At 43.9% G+C, this 22,800-nt stretch overlaps 1 protein-coding gene across 2 annotated transcripts in view; it reads right to left on the bottom strand.

Annotated features, from left to right (window-relative positions):
• Positions 1-22,800, bottom strand: part of ACSL3 (acyl-CoA synthetase long chain family member 3) — a 96,213-nt gene that overhangs the window by 22,490 nt on the left and 50,923 nt on the right. For both annotated transcript variants that reach the window (XM_056564918.1, XM_056564920.1), the window contains exons 4-9: positions 15,147-15,256; positions 10,279-10,411; positions 6,105-6,255; positions 5,779-5,902; positions 3,717-3,788; positions 293-432 (exon numbers count right to left, since the gene is read on the bottom strand). In XM_056564918.1, the coding sequence (XP_056420893.1) occupies positions 293-432; positions 3,717-3,788; positions 5,779-5,902; positions 6,105-6,255; positions 10,279-10,411; positions 15,147-15,256 (730 nt within the window). The remainder of the gene's footprint in view (positions 1-292; positions 433-3,716; positions 3,789-5,778; positions 5,903-6,104; positions 6,256-10,278; positions 10,412-15,146; positions 15,257-22,800) is intronic.

Here is a 22,800-nt window from a genome sequence, read left to right as displayed (position 1 = left end):
CCTCATTTTACAAAAAATAATGAATGGCAAACCCAAAGTACAATTGGTCACGCAAAAAACAAGCCCTTATATGGGTCTGTAGATGGAAATATAAAAGTTATGGATTTTAGAAGGCGAGGAGGAAAAAACGAAAATGCAAAAATAAAATTGCCCTGGTCCTTAAGGTCAAAATGGGCTTGGTCCTTAAGGGGTTAACTAGATGTCATCAATCCCTTTGGCACTTCCACATGAATTCTATTACAAGATAAGGAAAGTAGTATAGTAACAATACAAAAGAGCACACTTGCATTACCTGTCACACAGTGGGGTGTTGTAACCTCTAGATATTTGCTTCATTTTGTAGTTGTACGCAAGGGAGAAGAGACCCTTCTGAACAGGACTCATAGTTGCCACTTTGCTCATGACGTTCTTATAAATGCGGTCCATGATTTCCTAAAAGAGACCGTGTGTTATTCAATGACCTTAAAAAAACTAAATCCACATGAAACATATCAATTTACCCCATGTGAACATACCCTTACATAGAAACCTAGGCGGAGATCTATCAAAACCTGCCAGAGGAAAAGTTGCCCAGTTGCCCAAAGCAACCAGCTCGCTTTAATTTTGCAGAGGCCTTTTCAAAAATGAAAGAAGCAATCTGATTGGTTGTTTTGGGCAACTGGACAACTTTTCCTCTGGACAGGTTTTGATAAATCTCCCCCATAGAATGTGTCGGCAGATCAGAACCATTCGGCCCATCTAGTCTGCCCAATAATCTGAATCCTATGAATAGTCCCTGGCCCTATCTTATATGAAGGATAGCCTTATGCTTATCCCATGTATGCTTAAACTACTTCACAGTATTTGCAGCGACCACTTCTGCAGGAAGGCTATTCCATGCATCCACTACTCTCTCAGTAAAGGAACACTTCCTGATATTACTTTGCCCCTCTAATATAAAACTACACAGCTCAAAAAAAATAAAGGAAACACTTAAACAACACAATGTAACTCCAAGTCAATTACACTTCTGTGAAATCACACTGTCCACTCAGGAAGCAACACTGATTGACAATCAATTTCACATGCTGTTGTGCAAATGGAACAGACAACAGGTGGAAATTATAGGCAGTTAGCAAGACAACCCCAATAAAGGAGCGGTTCTGCAGGTGGTAACCACAGATCACTTATCAGTTCCTATGCTTCCTGGCTGATGTTTTGGTCACTTTTGAATTCTGGCAGTGCTTTCACTTTAGTGGTAGCATGAGATGGAGTCTACAACCCACACAAGTGGCTCAGGTAGTGCAGCTCATCCAGGATGGCACATCAATGCGTGCAGTGGCAAGAAGGTTTGCTGTGGCAAGAAGGTTTGCTGTGTCTGTCAGTGTAGTGTCCAGAGCATGGAGGCACTACCAGGAGACAGGCCAGTACATCAGGAGATGTGGAGGAGGCCATAGGAGGGCAACAACCCAGCAGCAGGACCGCTACCTCCGCCTTTGTGCAAGAAGGAACAGGAGGAGCACTGCCAGAGCCCTGCAAAATGACCTCCAGCAGGCCACAAATGTGCATGTGTCCACTCACACGGTCACAAAGACTCCATGAGGGTGGTAAGAGGGCCTGACATCCACCAGTGGGTGTTGTGCTTACAGCCCATCACAGTGCAGGACATTTGGCATTTGACATCTTGGCAGAACTCCAAGATTGGCAAATTCACCACTGGCGCCCTGTGCTCTTCACATATGAAGGCAGGTTCACACTGAGCACATGTGAGAGTCTGGTGATGCTGTGGAGAACGTTCTACTGCCTGAAACATCCTCCAGCATTACCGGTTTGACAGTGGGTCAGTAATGGTGTGGGGTGGCATTTCTTTGGGGGGCCGCACAGCCCTCCATGCGCTTGCCAGAGGAAGCCTGACTGCCATTAGGTACAGAGATGAGATCCTCCGACCCCTTGTGAGACCATATGCTGGTGTGGTTGGCCCTGGGTTCCTCCTAATGCAAGATAATGCTAGACCTCATGTGGCTGGAGTGTGTCAGCAGTTCCTGGAAGAGGAAGGCATTGATGCTATGGACTGGCCCGCCTGTTCCCCAGACCTGAATCCGATTGAGCACATCTGGGACATCATGTCTCACTCCATCCACCAACGCCACGTTGCACCACAGACTGTCCAGGAGTTGGCGGCTGCTTTAGTCCAGGTCTGGGAGGACATATCTCATCAGGAGCTTGCCCAGGCATTGTAGGGAGGTCATACGGGCACGTGGAGGCCACACACACTACTGAGCCTGATTTTGACTTGTTTTAAGGACATTACATCAAAGTTGGATCAGCCTGTAGTGAGGTTTTCCACTTTGATTTTGAGTGTGACTCCATATCCAGACCTCCATGGGTTCATAAATTTGATTTCCATTGATAATTTGTGTGTGATTTTATTGTCAGCACATTCAACTATGTAAAGACTAAAGTATTTCATACGATTAGTTCATTCATTCTGATCTAGGATGTGTTATCTTAGTGTGTGTCCCCCCCCCCCCTTTTTTTTTGAGCAGTGTATATCCTCTTGTGGTAGTTTTTCTTCTTTTAAATCTACTATCCTCCTTTGCCGTGTAGATTCCCTTTATGTATTTAAAAGTCTAACATATCCCCTCTGTCTCTTCTTTCTTCCAAGCTATACATGTAAAGGTCCTTTAACCTTTCCTGATAAGTTTTATCCTGTAATCCATGTACTAGTTTAGTAGCTCTTCTCTGAACTCTCTCTAGAATATCTATATCCTTCTGGAGATACGGCCTCCAGTACTGCACACAATACTCCAAGTGAGGTCTCACCAGTGTTCTGTACGGCAGCATGAGCACTTCTCTCTCTACTGCTAATACCTCTCCCATTATCTTTTGTTCGGTTTTTCTGCTTAGAGTTTGTCTAAACATGGCAGTAACTTTGCAATACATTTGCATTAAGAAATGTGACCTTTCTGATACTTTTCTGTAACAATTGTGACATTTTATTTTTCCACCACATGTAAATGGACTATCCACTAGCTTCATACTGAACATAGCTGCAGATTGCTCAGTATGAAGACTGCACACAGAATACAAATACCATGTTCACATGGAACAGATTTTCAATGAGAAGGGAACTCCAACCTGGAGAAAGTCCAGCACCCAGGGATAATATTAAAACATATCCAGTTTTACTGAAGACTTCTTAAAATGTCCACAGAACTAGCATACAATGTAGAAAACCAACATGTTTTGTAGTCTTTATTAATGCTATATGCGCTCGTCCCTTCTCTCCTAAAGTCTCTGCATATTAAAACTTTAAAAGTCATGTTCCAGAGACAGCACCAATTTTGAATATCTCTCTCCTTTCAATATGAGGTCACAATTAAAAAATAAATAAATGATATCACAAAACTTTTCCAATAGAGACTCAATAAAAAAGGGAGAGAAGTGGCAGAGTGGGAGCATAACATTTCGTTCCAGACACCAGGTGACAATACATACTACATGTTCTAATAAAATCTCACAAAGTGACGTGGAAGGTGTCAGAAGACACATCTGAGCACTCGCACCAGTTCTATCGCTCATTCCAGAAGCTTGCAGAAAATCTGAGTAAATATTTGTACCTGGACGTCTTCACACAATGTACTGCAGCTCTGAGTCAGTCAGCGTAACGTCAGGGCAGCTAGTTTACTTACAGGAATTAGCACAATAGGGAACACTTTTTTCCCCAAATAACTTACAGGGACAGCGGCCATCAGGGTTGGCTGAAGTTCTGATGCATCGCCCTTGCTTCCTTTCTTGATCTTAGTGGACTGTGGAATATAAAAAGAGGTTTTAGGGTCTTTCTTTTTAGAGGTTACGGCATTACAGGATCAGACGTATACAAAGCTGACAGGAGGGAAAAGTAAATACACAGAGAGAGGTACATGGTTTGCGTCATTCCAACGTGCTCGCCGACCTAAATATAAAAGCCATACACTTCACTCATGTCAATATACTTCTTTTCTTGTCTGTGCTACATTAACAGCACCCATATACAAGCCTATATATTCTGTCCACTGGCAGACCTGAATTATTGTACTGTTAAGACACAGATGAATTATATATTGCTCGCCACATAAAACATTAGACAGGGAACAAAGCCGGTCCACAATGTTTATCTAAGCAGCTAAAGCGATGTGTATAATACTGATAGTCTATCCTAGGATATGCCATCTTCAGGCACCCTAACTGAGCAGCTGTTTGAAGGGGTGTGTACCTGTCCTTGTAGCAGTGCAAGGTAACAACAGCATCTGTAAAAGTCTGAACTACAATAAGTATTTATCCAAAAAACAGAAGGGATCCAGCGCAAATAAGGGGCAAGTAATATAGAAAGTCTTTATTCTTTAAAAGCAGGTATGATACAGGAACAACGTGACACGTTTCAAGTGCCGGTAAGCACTCTTAGTCATGCTTGTATGACTAAGAGTGCATACCGGCACACGAAACATGTCACGTTGTTCCTGTATCATACCTGCTTTTAAAGAATAAAGGCTTTCTACATTGCTTGCACCTTATCTGCGCTGGATCCCTTCTGTTTTTTTGGATTATGTTCTGTTTTCTGCTGCCATGCACTGATCCAGGCTGCAAACAGGTTTGCACGGTGAGCTGGAATTGAACTGTTCTTTTGTCTATACAATATGTTATTTATGCCACATGGTGAATGCTTTAAGATAAAAAAATATATAAAAATAAAAACCCTATGGTCACTATGGATTCTTCCCCCATATAGGTTTTCACATTTATCCTTCTCTAGGTAATTTTATGTTTCTTGAGTTTATTGTGTAGTCACATTGGAAAACACTGCACTAAAGATGAAGCCCAAACAGTGCATCTCCAGCTGTTGCAAAACTACAACTCCAAGCATCAGGGGCAGACACAGACAGCAGAGGGCCCTGTGCAAAGAATGTGCACCTTCAGGTAATGGCGGACATCAGAGCTGGCTCCGATGTCAGTCATCTAAATAGTTAAATGCCGTGATCAAGTAATAGTTAAAAAAAAAAAAAAAAAAAAAAATTTAATCCCCTGCCCTTTTCCTATTTTATTTTTTAAATAAAACCCTGTAAATTACAATGTTCCTGATCCTGCATGGTGAACGGCGTAAACGCGCCAAAAAATTTCAAACCCCAAAAATGCAGATTTTTGGTCACATCCCTGGAATATAAAGTGATCAAAATGCCGGACCTACATAAACTCAGTACCACTGAAATCTAAAGCTCATGGCGCAATAGATAAACCCTAATAAAGTTCCATAGGTGGAAAAATAATAAAAGTTATAGGGGTCAGAACATGGCAATGAACAGAGGTTTTATTTTTTCCTTCTTAATTTCAAGATTCCAAGTAGTTTTTGTCTTTTTTTTAATCTATTTTTTTACCCAGATTTGCTTGTTAAAATGGGTGTGTGTGGTATTCGCCGATAAATACGGTAATTCTTAGCACTCCTACTTCTTTTCTACTTCCTACATCATAATAAAGTTTGGTATATCATTGTAATACCTGCACAACTGAGGTATCCTTTTCTGCTATGATTATAGTCTGGTATGAGAGAGTGTCTCATTGTTCTTTTTGACCTGGATTATTTATCAGTTCAGCAATAGTAAAGTACTACTATTATGCCTGTCCCTTAGTTGTAATCCCCAGGGGATTGTACATGACCTTCTCTCACTTTACTATTGGGTGTGCATGTAGATGTAATGGCTGCTTTCTCTTTTTTTTTTTGCGATTTATACAGCAGTTAAACTAAACATTTCAGACATCGCTCACCTGATCAGATAGCGTCTGTGGTGAAGAATAGCCGACACCGCAGCCGCGTGACAGACAGACCAACTCTGCACTCAGCTCCAACACATGGGCCAGAGGCAAGTAGCCAATGTAGGTATCAGTCTCTCTGCAAAAGAGGATATTCCATTCAGTGCACAGGTACAAAGCTTTTCTGAAAACTATACAAGTAAAATTGTGGGAATCAGGTACTTGACAGGTTAACGTAATCTAAAAAAGGATCATTACTGATCAGTAAAATGCCAGCTACAGTGTACTCAACTGCACACTAAGAAGCAACGTGATATACGAAAGTTACCGTCATAACATACCCCAGATTTGGTATCCTTTGCGCCATCCCAGTTATTCCAGCTATGATGTTACTGTGGGAGATCATCACTCCTTTGGGCAGTCCAGTGGATCCACTTGTATACATGATGACTGCAATATCATGTGGCAGCGGGGAGGGTGGATGCTTGTTTGCTGCGGAAGAGTACATGGACGCTCATGAAAACATCAGGTCTGTAGTGTTTATGTAGAGATGAGCGAACTTACAGTAAATTTGATTCGTCACGAACTTCTCGGCTCGGCAGTTGATGCCTTATCCTGCGTAAATTAGTTCAGCCTTCAGGTGCTCCCGTGGGCTGGAAAAGGTGGATACAGTCCTAGGAGACTCTTTCCTAGGAATGTATCCACCTTTTCCAGCCCTCCGGAGCACCTGAAGGCTGAACTAATTTACGCAGGATAAGTCATCAACTGCCGAGCCGAGAACTTTGTGACGAATCGAATTTACTGTAAGTTCGCTCATCTCTATTTATATGCCAAACCCTAATAAATATTTTTATTTAGTGCAGTGAGGAGCAACAGATCCAGCCAATGCCCCAGCATAGGATTCCGATTCCCTAATGATCGATAAAACATTGTGACACGCTGCAGTTCACCTCTACCAAGCTACACCGAGTGTGCTTGTGTATGGGGGTATTAGGAGGAGTAGCCATCAGAATGAACACGAATAGGAAGGAAGTGCCGTCTGCTGGACGATTCTTTAGCAGACAGCTAATATAATCTTAAAGGGGTACTCCCCTAGAAAACATTTTATAGCAAATCAACTGGTGCCAGAAAGTTTGTAAAATTACTTCTATTAAAATATCTTAATCCTTCCAATACTTATTAGCTGCTGTATACTAGAGAGGAAGTTCTTTTCTTTCTGTCCGACCACAGTGCTCTCTGCTGACACCTCTGTCCATGCCAGGAACTGTCCAGAGCAGGAGAGGTTTTCTATGGGCATTTGAGCCTACTCTGGCCAGTTGTCAGCAGAGAGCACTGTGGTCAGAAAGAAAAGAAATTCAAAAAGAAAAGAGCTTCCTCTGTAGCATACAGCAGCTGTTAAGTACTGGAAGGGTTAAGATTTTTAAACAGAAGTCGATTTACAAATCTGTTTAACTTTGTCACCAGTTGATAAAAATAAAAAAATATATAAAAAAGTTTTCCAGTGGAGTACCCCTTTAATATATACCAGTGGGGTACCCCTGCATATATGACAGCACTACTACTGGTAAATGTATAGCTTATAAAGCTTTCCATTGAAAGCTAATGAATATGTGCGAGTATAGTTAAAATGGCCCCCACTCCTATCACAGGAACCCAAGACGACAAGAGATAAGGGAGTTCTAACTATGGCTGTCAAGCAGAGATGGAGAATAAAGAGGTCATCCAGGCATTTAGGCGTGACGTTCATCCCGGTCCCCACTCATCACTGCTGCAGTTAGTCATTGGCTGAATGGGTCATCATTGCCAAGACGGGTCTGTCTTAAGAAGCAGGAGACTGGATAAGGCAGTGTTTCCCAACCAGGGTGCCTCCAGCTGCTGCAAAACTACAGCTTCCAGCATGCCCGGACAGCCAAAGGCTGTCCGGGCATGCTGGGAGTTGTAGTTTTGCAACAACTGGAGGCACCCTGGTTGGGTAACACTGGGATAAGGTCACAATGGGAGCTGCGAGTTACAGAGGTAGGTATTTTTTTTTTTTATTTATTTATTTTGTGCCATACCAGCCAAATGTAAACTTTTTCTGATACCCAGATAATCCCTAATGGTGATAACTGGTTCATTTATTTCCCTTATTAATATAGCACCATTCCTGGTCCACAACTTAAAGCATCAGTGTCACTTTAAAAACTTGACATGTCCCAAGTCTTGATCCGTCAGGGTCTGGGTGTTTAGACCCCACACTAGAACAAACCCGTAGAAGCGAGCTGGTCGGCACTTCTCTCTCTGGCTTCTTGTGCTCCCATTCTTGTAGCAGGAGATTGTTCTACAGCAGTGTTTCCCAACCAGGGTGCCTCCAGCTGTTGCAAAACTAAAGCTCCCAACATGCCCGGACAGCCTGTAATCTCTATGGGGGAGTTGTAGTTTTGCAACAGCTGGAGGCACCCTGGTTGGGAAACACTGTTCCTACAGTAAATCTATAGAGTCCATTTCCTGCAGCAAAATGGGGAGAGCATTGTTCTGCCCTGCATTTCAAGAAATCCTTGGGGGTCTTGCCCGTTCAAAACTTCTGACCGGTCAAAACAATTCTTAAAGTGACAGTAACACTTTACAAAATAAGAACTCTCAGATTTTCATTACACTAAGGACCACAGCTCCCAAGCTCCTGAAGACAGGTCTCCTCCTCCCTTATGCCTGAATGTGTATATATATGACTATGTGGATTTTAAGGGTACGTTCAGACGAGCCGATTTTCGCAGCGTATTTTGCTGCGGATCCGCCGCTGAAGGACCCTCTGTATTCTGCCTTTACAGGTGCCTGCTCGGAGCGGCAATACGCCGCTATGAGCAGACACACTGATGTGCGAGTCGCCGCGCGCATGCGCAGTATACTCACATCAACGCAGCAGCTCATTAAGCAGAGGGAGCGGCCACCATGTGTGTGAGTACACCGCGCATGCGCGGCGACTCGCACATAGTTTCAGTGTGTCTGTACGTAGCTGCGTATTGCCGCTCCAAGCAGGCACATGTAAAGGCAGAATACAGAGGGTCCTTCAGCGGCGGATCCGCAGCGTAAAATCCGCTGCAAATCCACTCATGTGAAGGTACCCTAAGATGGGAAAGGATATAATACACTTCTTCCATATACTCAAACCTTCTTTAACATGATGCATTGCGGATTTATTTGTGCATATGTAATATGGTAAATAAAGATAATTCAGACAAGCGAATAGTGTTGACTTAAGAACCTAGCCATAAAAACGAAAACACAAACCTCCCAGAACAAATCTTCATCTCCACTGTAACAAAATGATAGCCACGTTCTTGAGTTTTATTCAGCATTAAAAAAATTCTGCCTATATCTTTAGGTTTACTGCCTGGAGAGGATCACAGTGATGAAAATACCAGCGCAGCATCCAAAACCTCTGCACCACCAAGTGAGCATGTGCTGGGAGTGTGTCAGGCACCAGTTGGTGCTGGGAACGAGTCGTGAATGACTTGATCCTGTTTGTATAATGTGTACCAGATGTTTGGGTCCTGAGACAGCAGCATCTGTTCACATGGAAAGAGAATCCTCCGCCATAATATAGAGGGGGGGATGGGTGGGATGTACCCAGTTAATCATACATCGGAGGATTCTGGATTTTCATGCTGTGTGTGAAAAAGCCTAGTACTGGGATGTCCTGATGTCTTCGCAGTTACGCACCGAAGACTGCAGGTTACTAGGATCTCTTTGCTGTAGAGCGGCATGCACACACAAATGGACTGCAGCAGTGTTTACGAACCAGGGTGCTTCCAGCTGTTGCAAGCCAAAGGCTATCCAGGCATGCTGAGAGTTGTAGTTTTGCAAAAGCTGGAGGCACCCTGGTTGGGGACTACAGAAAGGCAAAACAGAGCTGTCTAATCTCTATGGGGGAGATTTATCAAAACCCGTCCAGATTAAAAGCTGGTGAGTTGCCCATAGCAACCAGATGGCTTCTTTCATTTTTCAGAGGCCTTGTCAAAAATGAAAGAAGTGATCTGATTAGTTGCTATGGGCAAGTCAGCAACATTTCCTCTGGAAGGGTTTTGATAAATCTCCCCCTATATGTGATTGGCGATGCATAAAATTTGGAACATAAAGTTATATGGGGAGATTGATCAAAACCTGTCCAGAGGAAAAGTCAATGAGCTGCCCATAGCAACCAATCAGATCCCTTCTTTGAAAAGGCCTCTGAAAAATGAAAGAAGCGATCTGATTGGTTGCTATGGGCAACTCTGCAACTTTTCCTCTGGACAGGTTTTGATAAATCTACTCCTATTCTGGGTGCACGTGAAATACCATAGCAGTCCAGCTCTTATTAGCCATTTGTCCTAAAATACCATCATGATTTAAATCAACTATAGGGACAGGGAGTTAAAATGGAGTAAGATCAGCTTCCCACCTCATGTACAGCCATAGTTCTACCACATACACCTTCACTGCTGCTTGTTTTCAGCCTAACAAATCTTAGAAACAGACCCATCAATGTGACCCACTTACCCTGGCTGGCGCCCAGAGCCTGCACAGATGCCATGCTGTGTACTGTAGTATTGTTGGGGTAAACAGTCTGTTGTGTGCTACTGCCATCCACAAGGATAATATGCTTTAATAAAGGAACTTGGGGAAGAATGTTCTACGGGGGAAAAAAAAAAAAAAAGTCACTGCGTTAGTAGTCAGTCAATACAATACGGCAGTCACGCCCCCTTCCATAGATTTGCATAGCGGGGGCGGCGGATGCAGTCACATGGGGGCAGAGTCGTGACGTCACCATACTCCATCCCTGTGGTCGCCACCCAGCTGTTTGTGAGCTGGCACCGCGGCGTGCAGCTCAAACAGGTGGGTGGTGAACACAAGACTGCGGGGGTCCTCAGCGGTGAGACATCTTATCCCCTATCCTTTGGATAGGGGATAAGATGTTTCAGGGCCAGAGTACCCCTTTAAGGTCCCTTTAGACGCCGCTGATAGTTTTAACAGTGGCAATCTAAAGGGTTAATAGCTGTCCGCATGTCAGCTATTAGCAACGGCCGCCAGCTACTGAAATCAGCCTGGGGGGTCACCTGGTATGGAGCCTGTGACATACCACCGTAATGGCACCATAACGTCTATAAACGTCATAGGTCATTGTGGGGTGAATTACCAACTGTAACTTAAAATTTCCCTTTTAACCGGTTGCTTTATCAATCAAGCGCAGAGTACACAGATCAATGTGGTTATATGGACCCACATTGATCTGTATGAGGTCCTCCTAAAAGTCCCCTAAGGGGACTAAAAGTAAAAAATAAATAAATAAAAAAGTTCAAAAACACCCATTAACCCCTTCCATATTAAAAGTTTGAATCACCTCCCTTTTGCCAAATGCCATATAAAAAATATGTAAACATATAATAAACATATTTGGTATCGTCAAATGCGTAAATGTCCGAACTATAAAAATATATTTTAATTAAACCGCATGGTTAATGGCGTACACGTAAGCAAAATTCCAAAGTCCAAAATTGCGTAATTTTGGTTACTATGTATACCCTACATTTTTTTTTATAAAAAACGATCAAGAAAAGTCCCATCATAACAAAAATGGTACCGATAAAAACTTTAGATCACGGCACAAAAAATAGCCCTTATACATCCCTGTATATGGGGGGGGAAAAAAAAAAAAAAAAAAAAGTTATTAGGGGTCAGAAGATGACAATTTTACACATACTAATTTTGGTGCATGTAGTTAGGTTTTTATTTTACTACTTTAAAAAAAATTATATATATATTAGGTATACTTGTAACCGTATGGGCCTACAGAATAAAGATATGGTGTCATTTCTACGGAGATGTGCACTGCGTAGAATTGGAAGCCCCCAAAATTTACAAATATTTTTTTTCTGGCTTTGACGTAATTTTTTGGGTGAAATGATTGTTGTCATTATAAAGTACAATTGGTGGCGCAAAAAAAAATATAAATAAATAAATAAAAAAGGCCCTCATATGGGTCTGTAAGTGGAAAATTGAAAGCGGTCTGATTTTTAGAAGGAGATGAGGAAAAAACGAAAATGCAAAAATGGAAAAACCCTGCGTCCTTAAGGGGGTTAAAGGATACCCATCACTTTTACAAACTTATTGACAGTACTGGAACTCCCTCCGATTGCTAAAATGTCTGTCATTTGCAAAAGCTTTTTATATAATGTAGATTAGCGTTTCCCAATCAGGGTGCCTCCAGCTGTTGCAAACCTACAACTCCCAGCATGCCCGGACAGCCGAAGGCATGCTAGGAGTTGTAGTTTTGCAACAGCTGGAGGCACCCTGATTGGGAAACACTAAAAATGATATGTATGATTTGTAATATATATATATTGTATTTTTGGGTGTCAAATTATCTATGCCTCTTCCCATCCTCTTGTACATGCAGCTATTGTAGGGGCAGAAAGGTCATGCAACTGGGCACAGGACACATTGCTCAGTAGAGTGCTTGGTGCAGAGTACCCCTTTAAGCAATTGGTAGGGACATCAGAAGTTTGTAAAAATTATTGGTACCCTCTGAAAGAGTTGTGTTTCTGTACAAGCACTGGCTGGACAATTTGGGTATACTATGCACAAAGGGGAATGGGAAGACTCAATTGTCAATTTCTTCATACAGAGAGGAAGGCCACAATGCAGGGTCCTAATAAAAGGTGCTCCAGAACGGTTATTTCACAGCAAATTTGTGTGTCTGGCAAAATTGGTCAGGGGGAGCCCCAAATTCTATTTAAGCTAATGTTACTATAGAGAAAAACACTTCAAGCCTTTTAAAATATACATTGATTATACAAAGCAGGAGGCCGAGTGTATACTGGCCAAAGTGAGAAGTATCAGAGGAAGATAGGATTTGTATAGATGGGCTGTTAGAGCTGGCAAACGTTCAGCGCCAAAAGGACAAGGATACACAAAGAAGCTCCTCCAGGTCTGAGCACACATGATACAGATAAAGCTCCTGTTTACTTTAACTAAAAAGCTGCCACGCTGTGCACATTCTAAATATGGAGACGGATAATTACTACACCCGTAAAGTAAAATCTCCCTTAGTGGACACCTCCCAATAGCGAACAGTTTTTAAATCCCCGGCAGAGTCCCATAAGACTTATAATATTTGCACCCTCCGAATAGGGGACACTCCCAATAGCGGATGCGGGCACAGCCAATAGGAGACAAAAGCCCTCCCAGATAGGGGACACTCCCAGATAGGGGACAAAGCCCTCCCAATAGGGGACACTCCCAGATAGGGGACAAAACCCTCCCAATAGGGGGACAAAACCCTCCCAATAGGGGGACAAAACCCTCCCAATAGGGGGACAAAACCCTCCCAATAGGGGGACAAAACCCTCCCAATAGGGGGACAAAACCCTCCCAGTACAGACGGTAGGTACAGACAATATCCCAGTAAGAAGCCCAGGCCCCCACTGAACCTCCCTGCAGAAGCCTGAGCACAGAAGCAGAAGACCGCTGTTTGGCGGTCTCCTGCTTCTGTACTTCCGCCAGCCACATCATTCACCCCTCCTTCCCTGATCACCCCCCCCCTTATTATCCGGTGCCACATTGTTTCCTCTTGATCCCCCTCCTGTGCCATTTCATTAACCCTTTATTAGGGATCGAAAAATATAGTTTTTTTTTAGGGCTGATACCGATAATCGGTGGAGGTTAGGGCCGATAGCCGATAACTTATACCGATTTTCCGGTATAAGTTATCGGCTATTTATCCCCCCCGCGACACCGCTGCAGTTCATTGATTTAAAGCGGGCGCTTTAAATCAATGCACTGCAGTGGCTTTTGCGGTGCCATAGACCGCCGCCACCACCCGCTTTTCTCCCCCTACCTGTCAGGGTGATCCGGGCCATCCATCCTTCCTGTAGTGTCCGGCGGCATTCTGGGTGGCGGGTGAACCGGTCCGGGCTGTCCTTCTCCGAGGGTCACCTTCTCCACTCCGGGCAGGCTCCGGCCTAGCAACGGAGCATAGACGCCGCTGCACAGTGACGCCCGTGCGCAGCGACGCACCTGATGTCACGGCGTAGCGGCATCTATGCAGCGTACTAGGCCGGAGCCTGCCCGGAGTGGAGAAGAGGACCCCCGGAGAAGGACAGCCCGGACCGGTGCACCCTCCACCCGGAATGCCGCCGGACGCTACAGGAAGGATGGATGGCCCGGACCACCCCCATTACGGGTAAGTTTAATTTTTTTTATTGACTCGGGGGGTGGGGGAGGGGCCCGACCGGTATAGCGGTATGGGCAAAAATCCATACCGTGGGAGAAAAAAAAAACGGAACCGGATACCGCCCTGCACTACGGTGGGGGGTGCGTCGCGGTGCGGTCGCGGTGTGGGCGGGGCATTATCGGCAAGGTAATTGCTGATACCGATAATGCCCAAAATCGTGATTATCGGCCATACCGATAATCGGTCGATCCCTACCCTTTATTACATTCGTCACCCCCTCTTTACCACCATGTGCCATTTCATTCCCCTTTATCCCCCTGTGCCACGTCATAGAGGGGTGATGAATTTACACAGAGGGTAATGAAGGGGGAATGAAATGGCACAGGGGGATCAAGGGGGAATGATTTGGCACAGTGGGTAAGGGGGGGGGGATGATTTGGCACAGTGGGTAAGGGGGGGGGGATAATTTGGCACAAGTCGCTGGGGAATAAGGTGGCACAGGGTAAAAAGGAGTAATGAAATTATACAGGGGAGGGATAAGGGGCGATTAAACCGCACTGTTTATTGCTTTTTAGCATGTTTATATGTAATTACACTCTGGAGTGAGTATAGTACAATATTCCGTCATTTAGAAAGATTTTGGAGCTTTTTTTCCCCCAATAGGGGACATCTCTCAATAGTGGACACTTTAATCCCCAGTTAGTGTCCGCTATAGGGAGACTCTACTGTATTAGTACACCAGGTTACACCAGTATCAAACAGGAAAGTTAGGTCTACAATTAATCCAGAGTTGTTTGCTAAGGCTACGTGCACACCTATGTTTGGCACTGCTAAAGGGAGATTAGCAGAGAAAAAAAAAAATTACTAATGTCTGATATTTCTTCTCCAATCAACTCCTAAAATTATGAGCACCTGACGGACCCTGTCAAAGTCAATCGGATCAGTCAGGATCTATTGCAGTCAGTTATGCAAAGGGTCCGCTCTGCTTCTATGTTTGGCGCCAAACGGACCCTAAACGGGACAGAGCATAGAGAACTTAGCCTAATGTGTCAGTGCAGTAGCTACAGTGGTAAATACCCAGGGAAGACCAAGCCCAAATACTGCCTGAAGTAGTTCTCAGCATATTGTAAACCTGCTGAGGTTGGAGGAGGAGTATTGTAGTGTAACATCTACACTTGAAAAAAAAATTACTTACCTTTAGCTTGGTTTGCAGGAGCTCCTTGCTGGTAATAATGTGGGTGACTTCTGTTTCATATAGTCCATGGGCGATTGCAGAACCGCCAAGGGTCGCATATAATGTAACCACTGGGGGGAAAAAAAAAAAAAATTTAGCTGAATACGAAATATTGTATTACATTGTGAGAGGGTGAATAAAATAGTTTAGCGAGTGTGTGAACAAGGTCATATAGTGTTTAGAAAGTGTATTCCCATCGTGATTATTAAAAGTCAAAGCATCCCACATTGCTGAACACATAAGCCTCATATTTTAAACTAAAACTGGTCTTGTTGCTCATAGCAACCCATCACAGCACAGCGCTTGCATTTAAATTACGGGTCTAGACAATTAAATGCTGCACGGTGATGGGTTCCCACAGGCAAGATGGTGGCCTGAGCTCTACTCATCTACTCTATGCCGATCAACTGGTATGGTCTGCCTTCTGGTAAACTATACAAGTGGATCACAGATATCCCTGATCAGTGCTACGTCAATGTATAGCACCAAACAGTAACAGCAATCAAGTGATTGCTATAAAAATTACCCTATTGGGACATAAAAGATGCACATTAAAAAAAAACAAAAAAAAAAAAAACCACAACATTTGGTATCACATGCGGAAATGTCCAAAATATTTAAATTTTATCTCGTAAGGTGAATGGTGTAAACATTAAACATTTTACACCAAAATTGCTGATTTTGGGCACATCACATCTCAAAAAAAAAATATGAAATAAAATGTGATTAAAAAAGGTCACATATACACAAAAGTGGTACAGCTGAAAATTACAGATGATGTTGCAAAAAAAAGAGTATATGGAAAAATAAAGTTATAGGCATCAGAATACAGCTATTTTGAACACTTTTTTTTTTTTTTTTTTTTAAATAACAAAAGGGTCCTTAAAGGACCCCTTCCATAGGCTTGCATTGAGGGGGGCGGAGCGTGACATCACACGGGGTGGAGCCTTGACATCACAACGATCCGGCCCCGTGATCGACAGTAATCAGACCCGGAGCGAACGCGCCGTGGACAGATTTTAAACGGGGTGCGGCGTGCGAGATCACGGGGGTCCCCAGCGGCGGGACCCCCGCGATCAGGCATCTTATCCCCTATCCAAAGGATAGGGGATAAGATGTCTAAGCGCCGGAGTACCCCTTTAAGGGGTTAGGGCCTGAAAGTATCTTTAATTCTTGGGCGGGTAAGAAATTAATACACAGAGTAAAGCAGTTGTATCTTTATATTAAATATGTCGTTCTGCTCACATATAAGGTTTAATAGTCTGCCTTCCCATTGGCGGTAGTAGTAAATGAATATAGTGGTTTGGGTGACATTGTCTTCTGAAAGTGTTAGTTTTATGAGTTGGCATATGTAAAGCGCTCGTCTGAGAAGCATAAAATCAAAAGGTAAAAATGTAAAAACATACACGGTGCCTAGAAAGGCTCTGATCCTTGTGGTTAAGATTTCCATTGAAAAGTGTTCTATTTTAACCTTCTCTTGTAAAACCTTGGGAATGGGGCGTCAGGCCATGGTCTAAGCACTGTGCTGGAACATATTTAAGCTAATGCAGACCAGCTGCTGGAATCTCTAGCATGGAGGAAAAGCTGAAGGCCTTCTATGCGCCCTTTCACCAACTGAATGCAGAGCGGTTCTTTCTCCCCCACAGAGAGGAAGACACAAGGGGACAGCAGCTGCACTTCTGCCTGGGAGCTACAGATTGGTGTGGGAGAGAATTAAGTTGCTGGAGTACACACAGTCCTCTTCCTGGTGTTAAACTTCTGGAAGTAATAGTACGGCTCCATATTCTCTCCCCTACAGGCATTCAATGGGAAAATGCACAAACCGTGGCTAGAGGATCTACCCTGAAATCTGCTCTGGATGCCAGAGCTCTGAAACCTTAAAGGGGTACTCCGCCCCTAGACATCTTATCCCCTATCCAAAGGATGTGTGATCGCGGGGGTCCCGCTGATGGGGATCCTTGCTATCTCTCCCTGCTACACCTGGCATTCGTTTAGAGCATCGGGTGCAGCGCCGGAGGAACGTGAAGTCACAACCATGCCCCTCAATATAAGTCTATGGGAGGGGGGTGTGACGGATGTCACGCCCCCTCCCATAGACTTGCATTGAGGGGCGTGGCCCTGACGTCACATGCCTTCTCGCATCGCCATCCATCCGGCACGGAGCGACGTTCTAGGGTGCCACAGCCGAAAGCAGACATCTTAGGTCTAAGATGTCTAGGGGTGGAGTACCCCTTTAAGGGGGTAAAACCAGAATTTTACATTAAAACATTTCCACATAAAACAGTTTTGGCCAGTCTGGCATTGAAGGCTAATGCTGGACCGCAAAAATTGAATGAACTACTGTGCGTCATTGTCAGTTACGGAGCAGTTGTCCATGAAACTTCAAAAAGCCTCACCTCATTCTTGGCAATGCACAGTCTATTTTTGACTATTGGCACTAATGGTTGCCATATTTTAATACATTCGGTTCATTGGGTCAAAGCTGACGTGAGCCCAGACAAAAAGAAAATGTACTATTAATGGAGCATGAACCCACATCTAAAGCTGAATGCATTATTACTATTAGAAGGCAACGTGATGGAGCCTTGTAAGACTGCGACTAATTCAATGAAGGAGATGAGCCATGGGAAAATGGATTACGGATGACCTTTTGGACTAATTTTTTCCCTCTTCAATGTTTCCGATTAGTAAAAGCCTTTCAATGTTGGGATAGGAGCCATCTTTGTCATCAGAAGAAAGTTTTACTAAATTCATAAACCCTATAACGATTATGACTAGACAAGTGAAGTAGCTTTGCATGGAAATACAGATGCAATGCCATTACTTTTATGCTGCCAGAACCACAAATCATCAGGGTGGTTCCCAATTGTTTTTTTTATGCCCTGCCACCCTAGATTGGCAGATCTCTGTTTGGGTACAGCGAGAAATCCATCAAAGTTGCTGGGGCAGGAAGAAGATTCCAGGGACTGCCCCGATGACTTGTGGTTTGGGCAGCATGAAAGTGATGAGGTGGTCAGTAAAATAGCATGAGTATATACCCATCAAGAAAATAAAAAAAAGTTTGACTTGTTTCAGACCACAATGGTCTTTCCTCAAAGGGAAAAATAGCAGTACAGTAGAGAAGGGGTTACACTAAGCACTAAACTGCTGAAGATAATGACAAGCCTGGAGACAAAAGGGAGGGGGAGATTACATTTAGTAGGCAGCACTGTATACATTCAGTAGTACAGACCCGTATATGCGCAGGGACAGCTGCCAAGATCTTTACGGGTTGTGTGATGGGAGAGGGAAACCTCTCCCAGACAGGCTCAGAGATTGCAGGAACACCATTGCAATAAATAAGCCAACCACACTTTGTGTGCTGTCCTGGTCTCTGTAACTGGAGACAGTGAGCCTGACAGGCAGTGGACAGCAGTGAGAACGCTAATGGGCCCCACTTTTGTGTTTTTTTCTGGGGTAACCGTCTGTGATTACTAACCTTATCAAAAACTAATCAAAAGACAGAAAGTAGTTTGAAATGACAGTGACAGTCAATATGATCCCAATATAGCATGCAAAATTATGCTCCTGCTACACGACTATTGCCAAAAATCTAAACCTACTTTTGGTCACCAATCACACTTTATTTGAATTTTTCAATTTCCTTCAAGGCCAAAATGGTCTGGGTCCTTTAGGGGTTAGGGCCCGAAAGTAGGACTTTGCTATTAGGGACAGCAATATGACTTACTTGCGACCTGTCAGTGAGTGGGCAAATCGGAACTCTAAAAAATAGTCTTAGATAAATTGCACAAAAAAAAAAAAAATTAAACTCTTTGGTCATCTGACTTGTCACCAATTATCCCTAGCCTGTTCTACATAAAAAAGGTCTTACAACACTGCCATACATCTTATGTTACAGCAAATCTAGGCCAAGCAGACCATGTCTTGTGGGTTCCCCAGAAATCTCTGGCATCTGGGGATACACCCCAATACTGGAAGAGCCCAGGAATACTAACATCATTATGACTAAGGCTAATATTACAATTGTGATGACCTAGTACAGTACTTAGGCCCTGTCAGGTTGAGTCCCTCTGTGTCCTAGGGGCTCTCCAGCAGTGTCTCCCCCATAGTAAAATATATTATGTATGGTGTAATGTATAAAGGACCTTTAAGTTAGTCACAAGATAATGTGTTCACATGATGTGTTTGTTACCCAGAGAGCACCAGCTAACCCGGTGACCTGAAGCTTCACCTATGGGCTCCTGGTTCAGCCCCCCTTTATAAGAGGGGAGCCATTACAATCTCTTATCACTCCTGCAGAGGAACTGTAAAGACCAGACATCTCAGAGCTAGTGTCCAGCATATCTGGAGGCCTCAAGCCACATTCCACTAAGTCAAGTCTATGTCTGCTGTCATTACCTACATTCCAGTCGAGTCCAAAGTCTAGTCTATTTTAGTCTGCGTGGCTGAACTAAAGTCTATCAAAATCACTACAAGTCCCAGCAAGCTGTGAGGTCCTTCTGTGTTCCTGGCCACCTCTCTGGGATCCTGGCCTAGCTGTAAAGTCTATTTCCACCTGTCTACCTCAGTAAAGCTACAGCTAAAAGGAGAACTCCGGAATATAAAAATTGTCGCCCATAGTGCCGGCAGTAAAAAAAAATAAAGATGTACATACCTTCCTCCGCTCCCCCGGGGCCTTCGATAACCGGCTCCGGCCTCCGCCGTGATCCTCTTCCTGGTTGCCGGTGGTCGGAGAGTCTTACTGCGGTCAGCCAATCACCGGCCGCAGTGAAGTTCCGACTCGGCTGGCGATAGGCTGAGCAGCAGTGTGACGTTGTCGGCCCCGGTGTAGTGAAGAATTGTGTGTTCAGAAGCGTTTTCACACTGCCGCTCAGCCTATCGCCGGCCGAGTCTGACTTCGCTGCGGCCAGTGACTGGCTGAGCGTAGTATGATTCATCCGACCACTGGCAACCAGGAAGTGGATCACGGCGGAGACTGGAGCCGGTTACCGGAGGCCCCGGGGCAGCGGCGGAAGGTATGTACATCTTTATTTTTTTTACTGCCAGCAGTATGGGCGACAATTTTTATATTCCGGAGTTCTCCTTTAACACTTACCTGGTCTTGCACTATTATTGCCCTGCCTAACATTGGGATAGCGGTGCTACCGTTCGGGTGGTTACCGGGAAAACCACGACCTGGCATCAGGAACATTTAGGGGTTAATAACACTTGGCCCTGGGCTACAACATCTGCCCCATACACCTCACCTTGGCACCCCGAGACCCCCTGTGGCTTCGCCACACAATAACCAGTTACACAGGGTGAAGAATATAGTACAGTATATCATACAAGAGTCCATAATAAGCAGATATTCTGTATACTAGAACATTAATGTACGCTACATGCTTCATGCTGTGAGCCCCTAAGTAACATCCTCGGGATATATAAATGACCCATACAGCCCATACACACTCCACTTTTATTTATTTTCATGTCCATTACCAGATGAGAACCAAAGGCGAGCACACATGTATAGAGCTCTTCCTGCCTTGTCCTTCTGAACTAGTGGGACAAAGCAAAAATATAAAGTGGCTGGGATGTTTCCCACAAGCTGTCTTCACTCACTTCAGTGACCCCAGTTACATAAACAATGAATGGCAGGGAAAGCCTGCATCTATGGCTAAGTAATTGTGCTCCGTGCATGTCCTGCACCCTTTACACTCTGGACACTTGGAAAGGGCTTTTCCCTTAAACTGATGACTGCTTTACCCCAGGCTTCCCTCTAAGTTTATCGGAAGATTTAAAAAAAAAATTTTTTTAAATATGAAATTTTTTTTCTTCCATCAATTTGTTTAAAGGGGTACTCCGCTGCTCAGCGTTTGCAATAAACTGTTTTGAACGCTAGAGCCAGCGCCGGGAGCTCGTGACGTTACGCCCCACCCCCTCTATGCAAGTCAATGGGAGGGGGGCGTGACGGCTGTCACATCCCGTCCCATAGACTTGCATTGACTGGGCGGGGCGTGATGTCATGAGGGGGCGAAGTTATGACGACACAAGCTCCTGGCGCCAGCAGTCGGAACAGTTTGTTCCATACGCTGAGCAGCGGAGTACCCCTTTTTATTTTAATAAACTGGTGCCAGAAAGTTAAACAGATTTGTAAATTACTTCTATTCAAAAATCATAATCCTTTCAGTACTTTTTAGCAGCTGTATGCTACAGAGGAAATTCTTTTCTTTTTGAATTTCTTTTTTTTGTGTTGTCCACAGTGCTTTCTGCTGACACCTCAGTCCGCGTCAGGAACTGTCCAGAGTAGCGTAGGTTTGCTATGGAGATTTTCTCCTGCTCTGGACTTTCTGGCACCAGTTCATTTTTTTTTTTTAAATTAAGTTTTCCACCGGAGTACCCCTTTAAGCCTTTCCAATTGTTCTCTTTTTATGTGCCCACTGTTACAGCTCCTATACAAATGGTCACTCACCTTTCCTAGAGTCCTGAATGTCATACCTGCTCAGCTATGCAGACCCGTCCTCTGATATCTTAGAACCACATAAGAAATTAAGACCTGATGATATATATGGTTATTAAAAACAAATATTAAAAATACCTGAGATTTAATCAAATAAACCTTTCACTAAGACACATTGACGGTAGAAGCTTTGAGACAACCTGAAGATTTCAGGACTAGAAACATGTCTGGAAGACGTATGATTAAATACTTAAAGAACTGAAGCTCCAATCCTTACAATGGCCAAGAGACATACTTCTGACTGATTAGAGAAGCCTGTCCTGGCCCGGTGAGGTTTAATCATATGAGAATTCTGTAGACTTGCCAAAACCCCACACTGACGTCATAAGGAAAGAGGAAGAAGCCAGAGCTGCACTCTGTAGAGGCCTCACTTCTCTGTCCAAGTGCGGAGAGCTTTCATGCACTCGAGGATGACAGTCCTGCTGGAGTTCATGGACACTGTGCGATACAGATAACAGCACTTTGCTACAATTGCTCATAACAATCTCACAAAAGTCAGAGGGGAACAGGGTCTTCTTGCCCTGCTGCTCCAAAGTAATACATGCCACAATGGCACACGTGCGGCTCCACGCTGCTACATCTCCATTTTGACACGTAGCATATGAAGGAGAATTTGTATGTGATTAGTAAACAGCCTTCCTCACGTCATTTATTAAATAAAGACAACCAGGATGATAAATTAGGACTTCAAAAAAAGCTCTCTACAATGAAGGGACCACATTATTGTTATGGGTCCTGTGGAGGAAAAGTTTTGGCACTACAACAATATGTTAAAAGAAAGCGACTTGCAACTTTAATGGCTAAAATTCCAATTTCTATTTTTGTCCCCATTAAAAAGTATCACCACAAGCAGAGCCTACACATTTTGGACTTCTAGTCCATCATGGCTGCAATGCAACAATAACAAACATATTGTAGAATCAGGCACAATCTTACACGGCCTAGTCCAAGTTAAAACTAGCGGGTGTATGAATATCCGCCCAACTGTCCTCCCCCTGTGCTTAGAGAGGATGTCGACATGTTTAAAATGAAGTAAAAGGTATACCAATATATGCAGAAACAAAGATAGTATGCACTCACCGCTGGTAAGCTGCTATGGGCTCCGAGTCCGGG

This window comes from Hyla sarda, chromosome 3 (assembly GCF_029499605.1).
Source record: "Hyla sarda isolate aHylSar1 chromosome 3, aHylSar1.hap1, whole genome shotgun sequence".
Lineage (NCBI taxonomy): Eukaryota > Metazoa > Chordata > Amphibia > Anura > Hylidae > Hyla > Hyla sarda.
The sequence above is the reverse complement of the archived record's forward strand: the minus strand, read 5'-3'. Positions and strand labels throughout refer to the sequence as shown.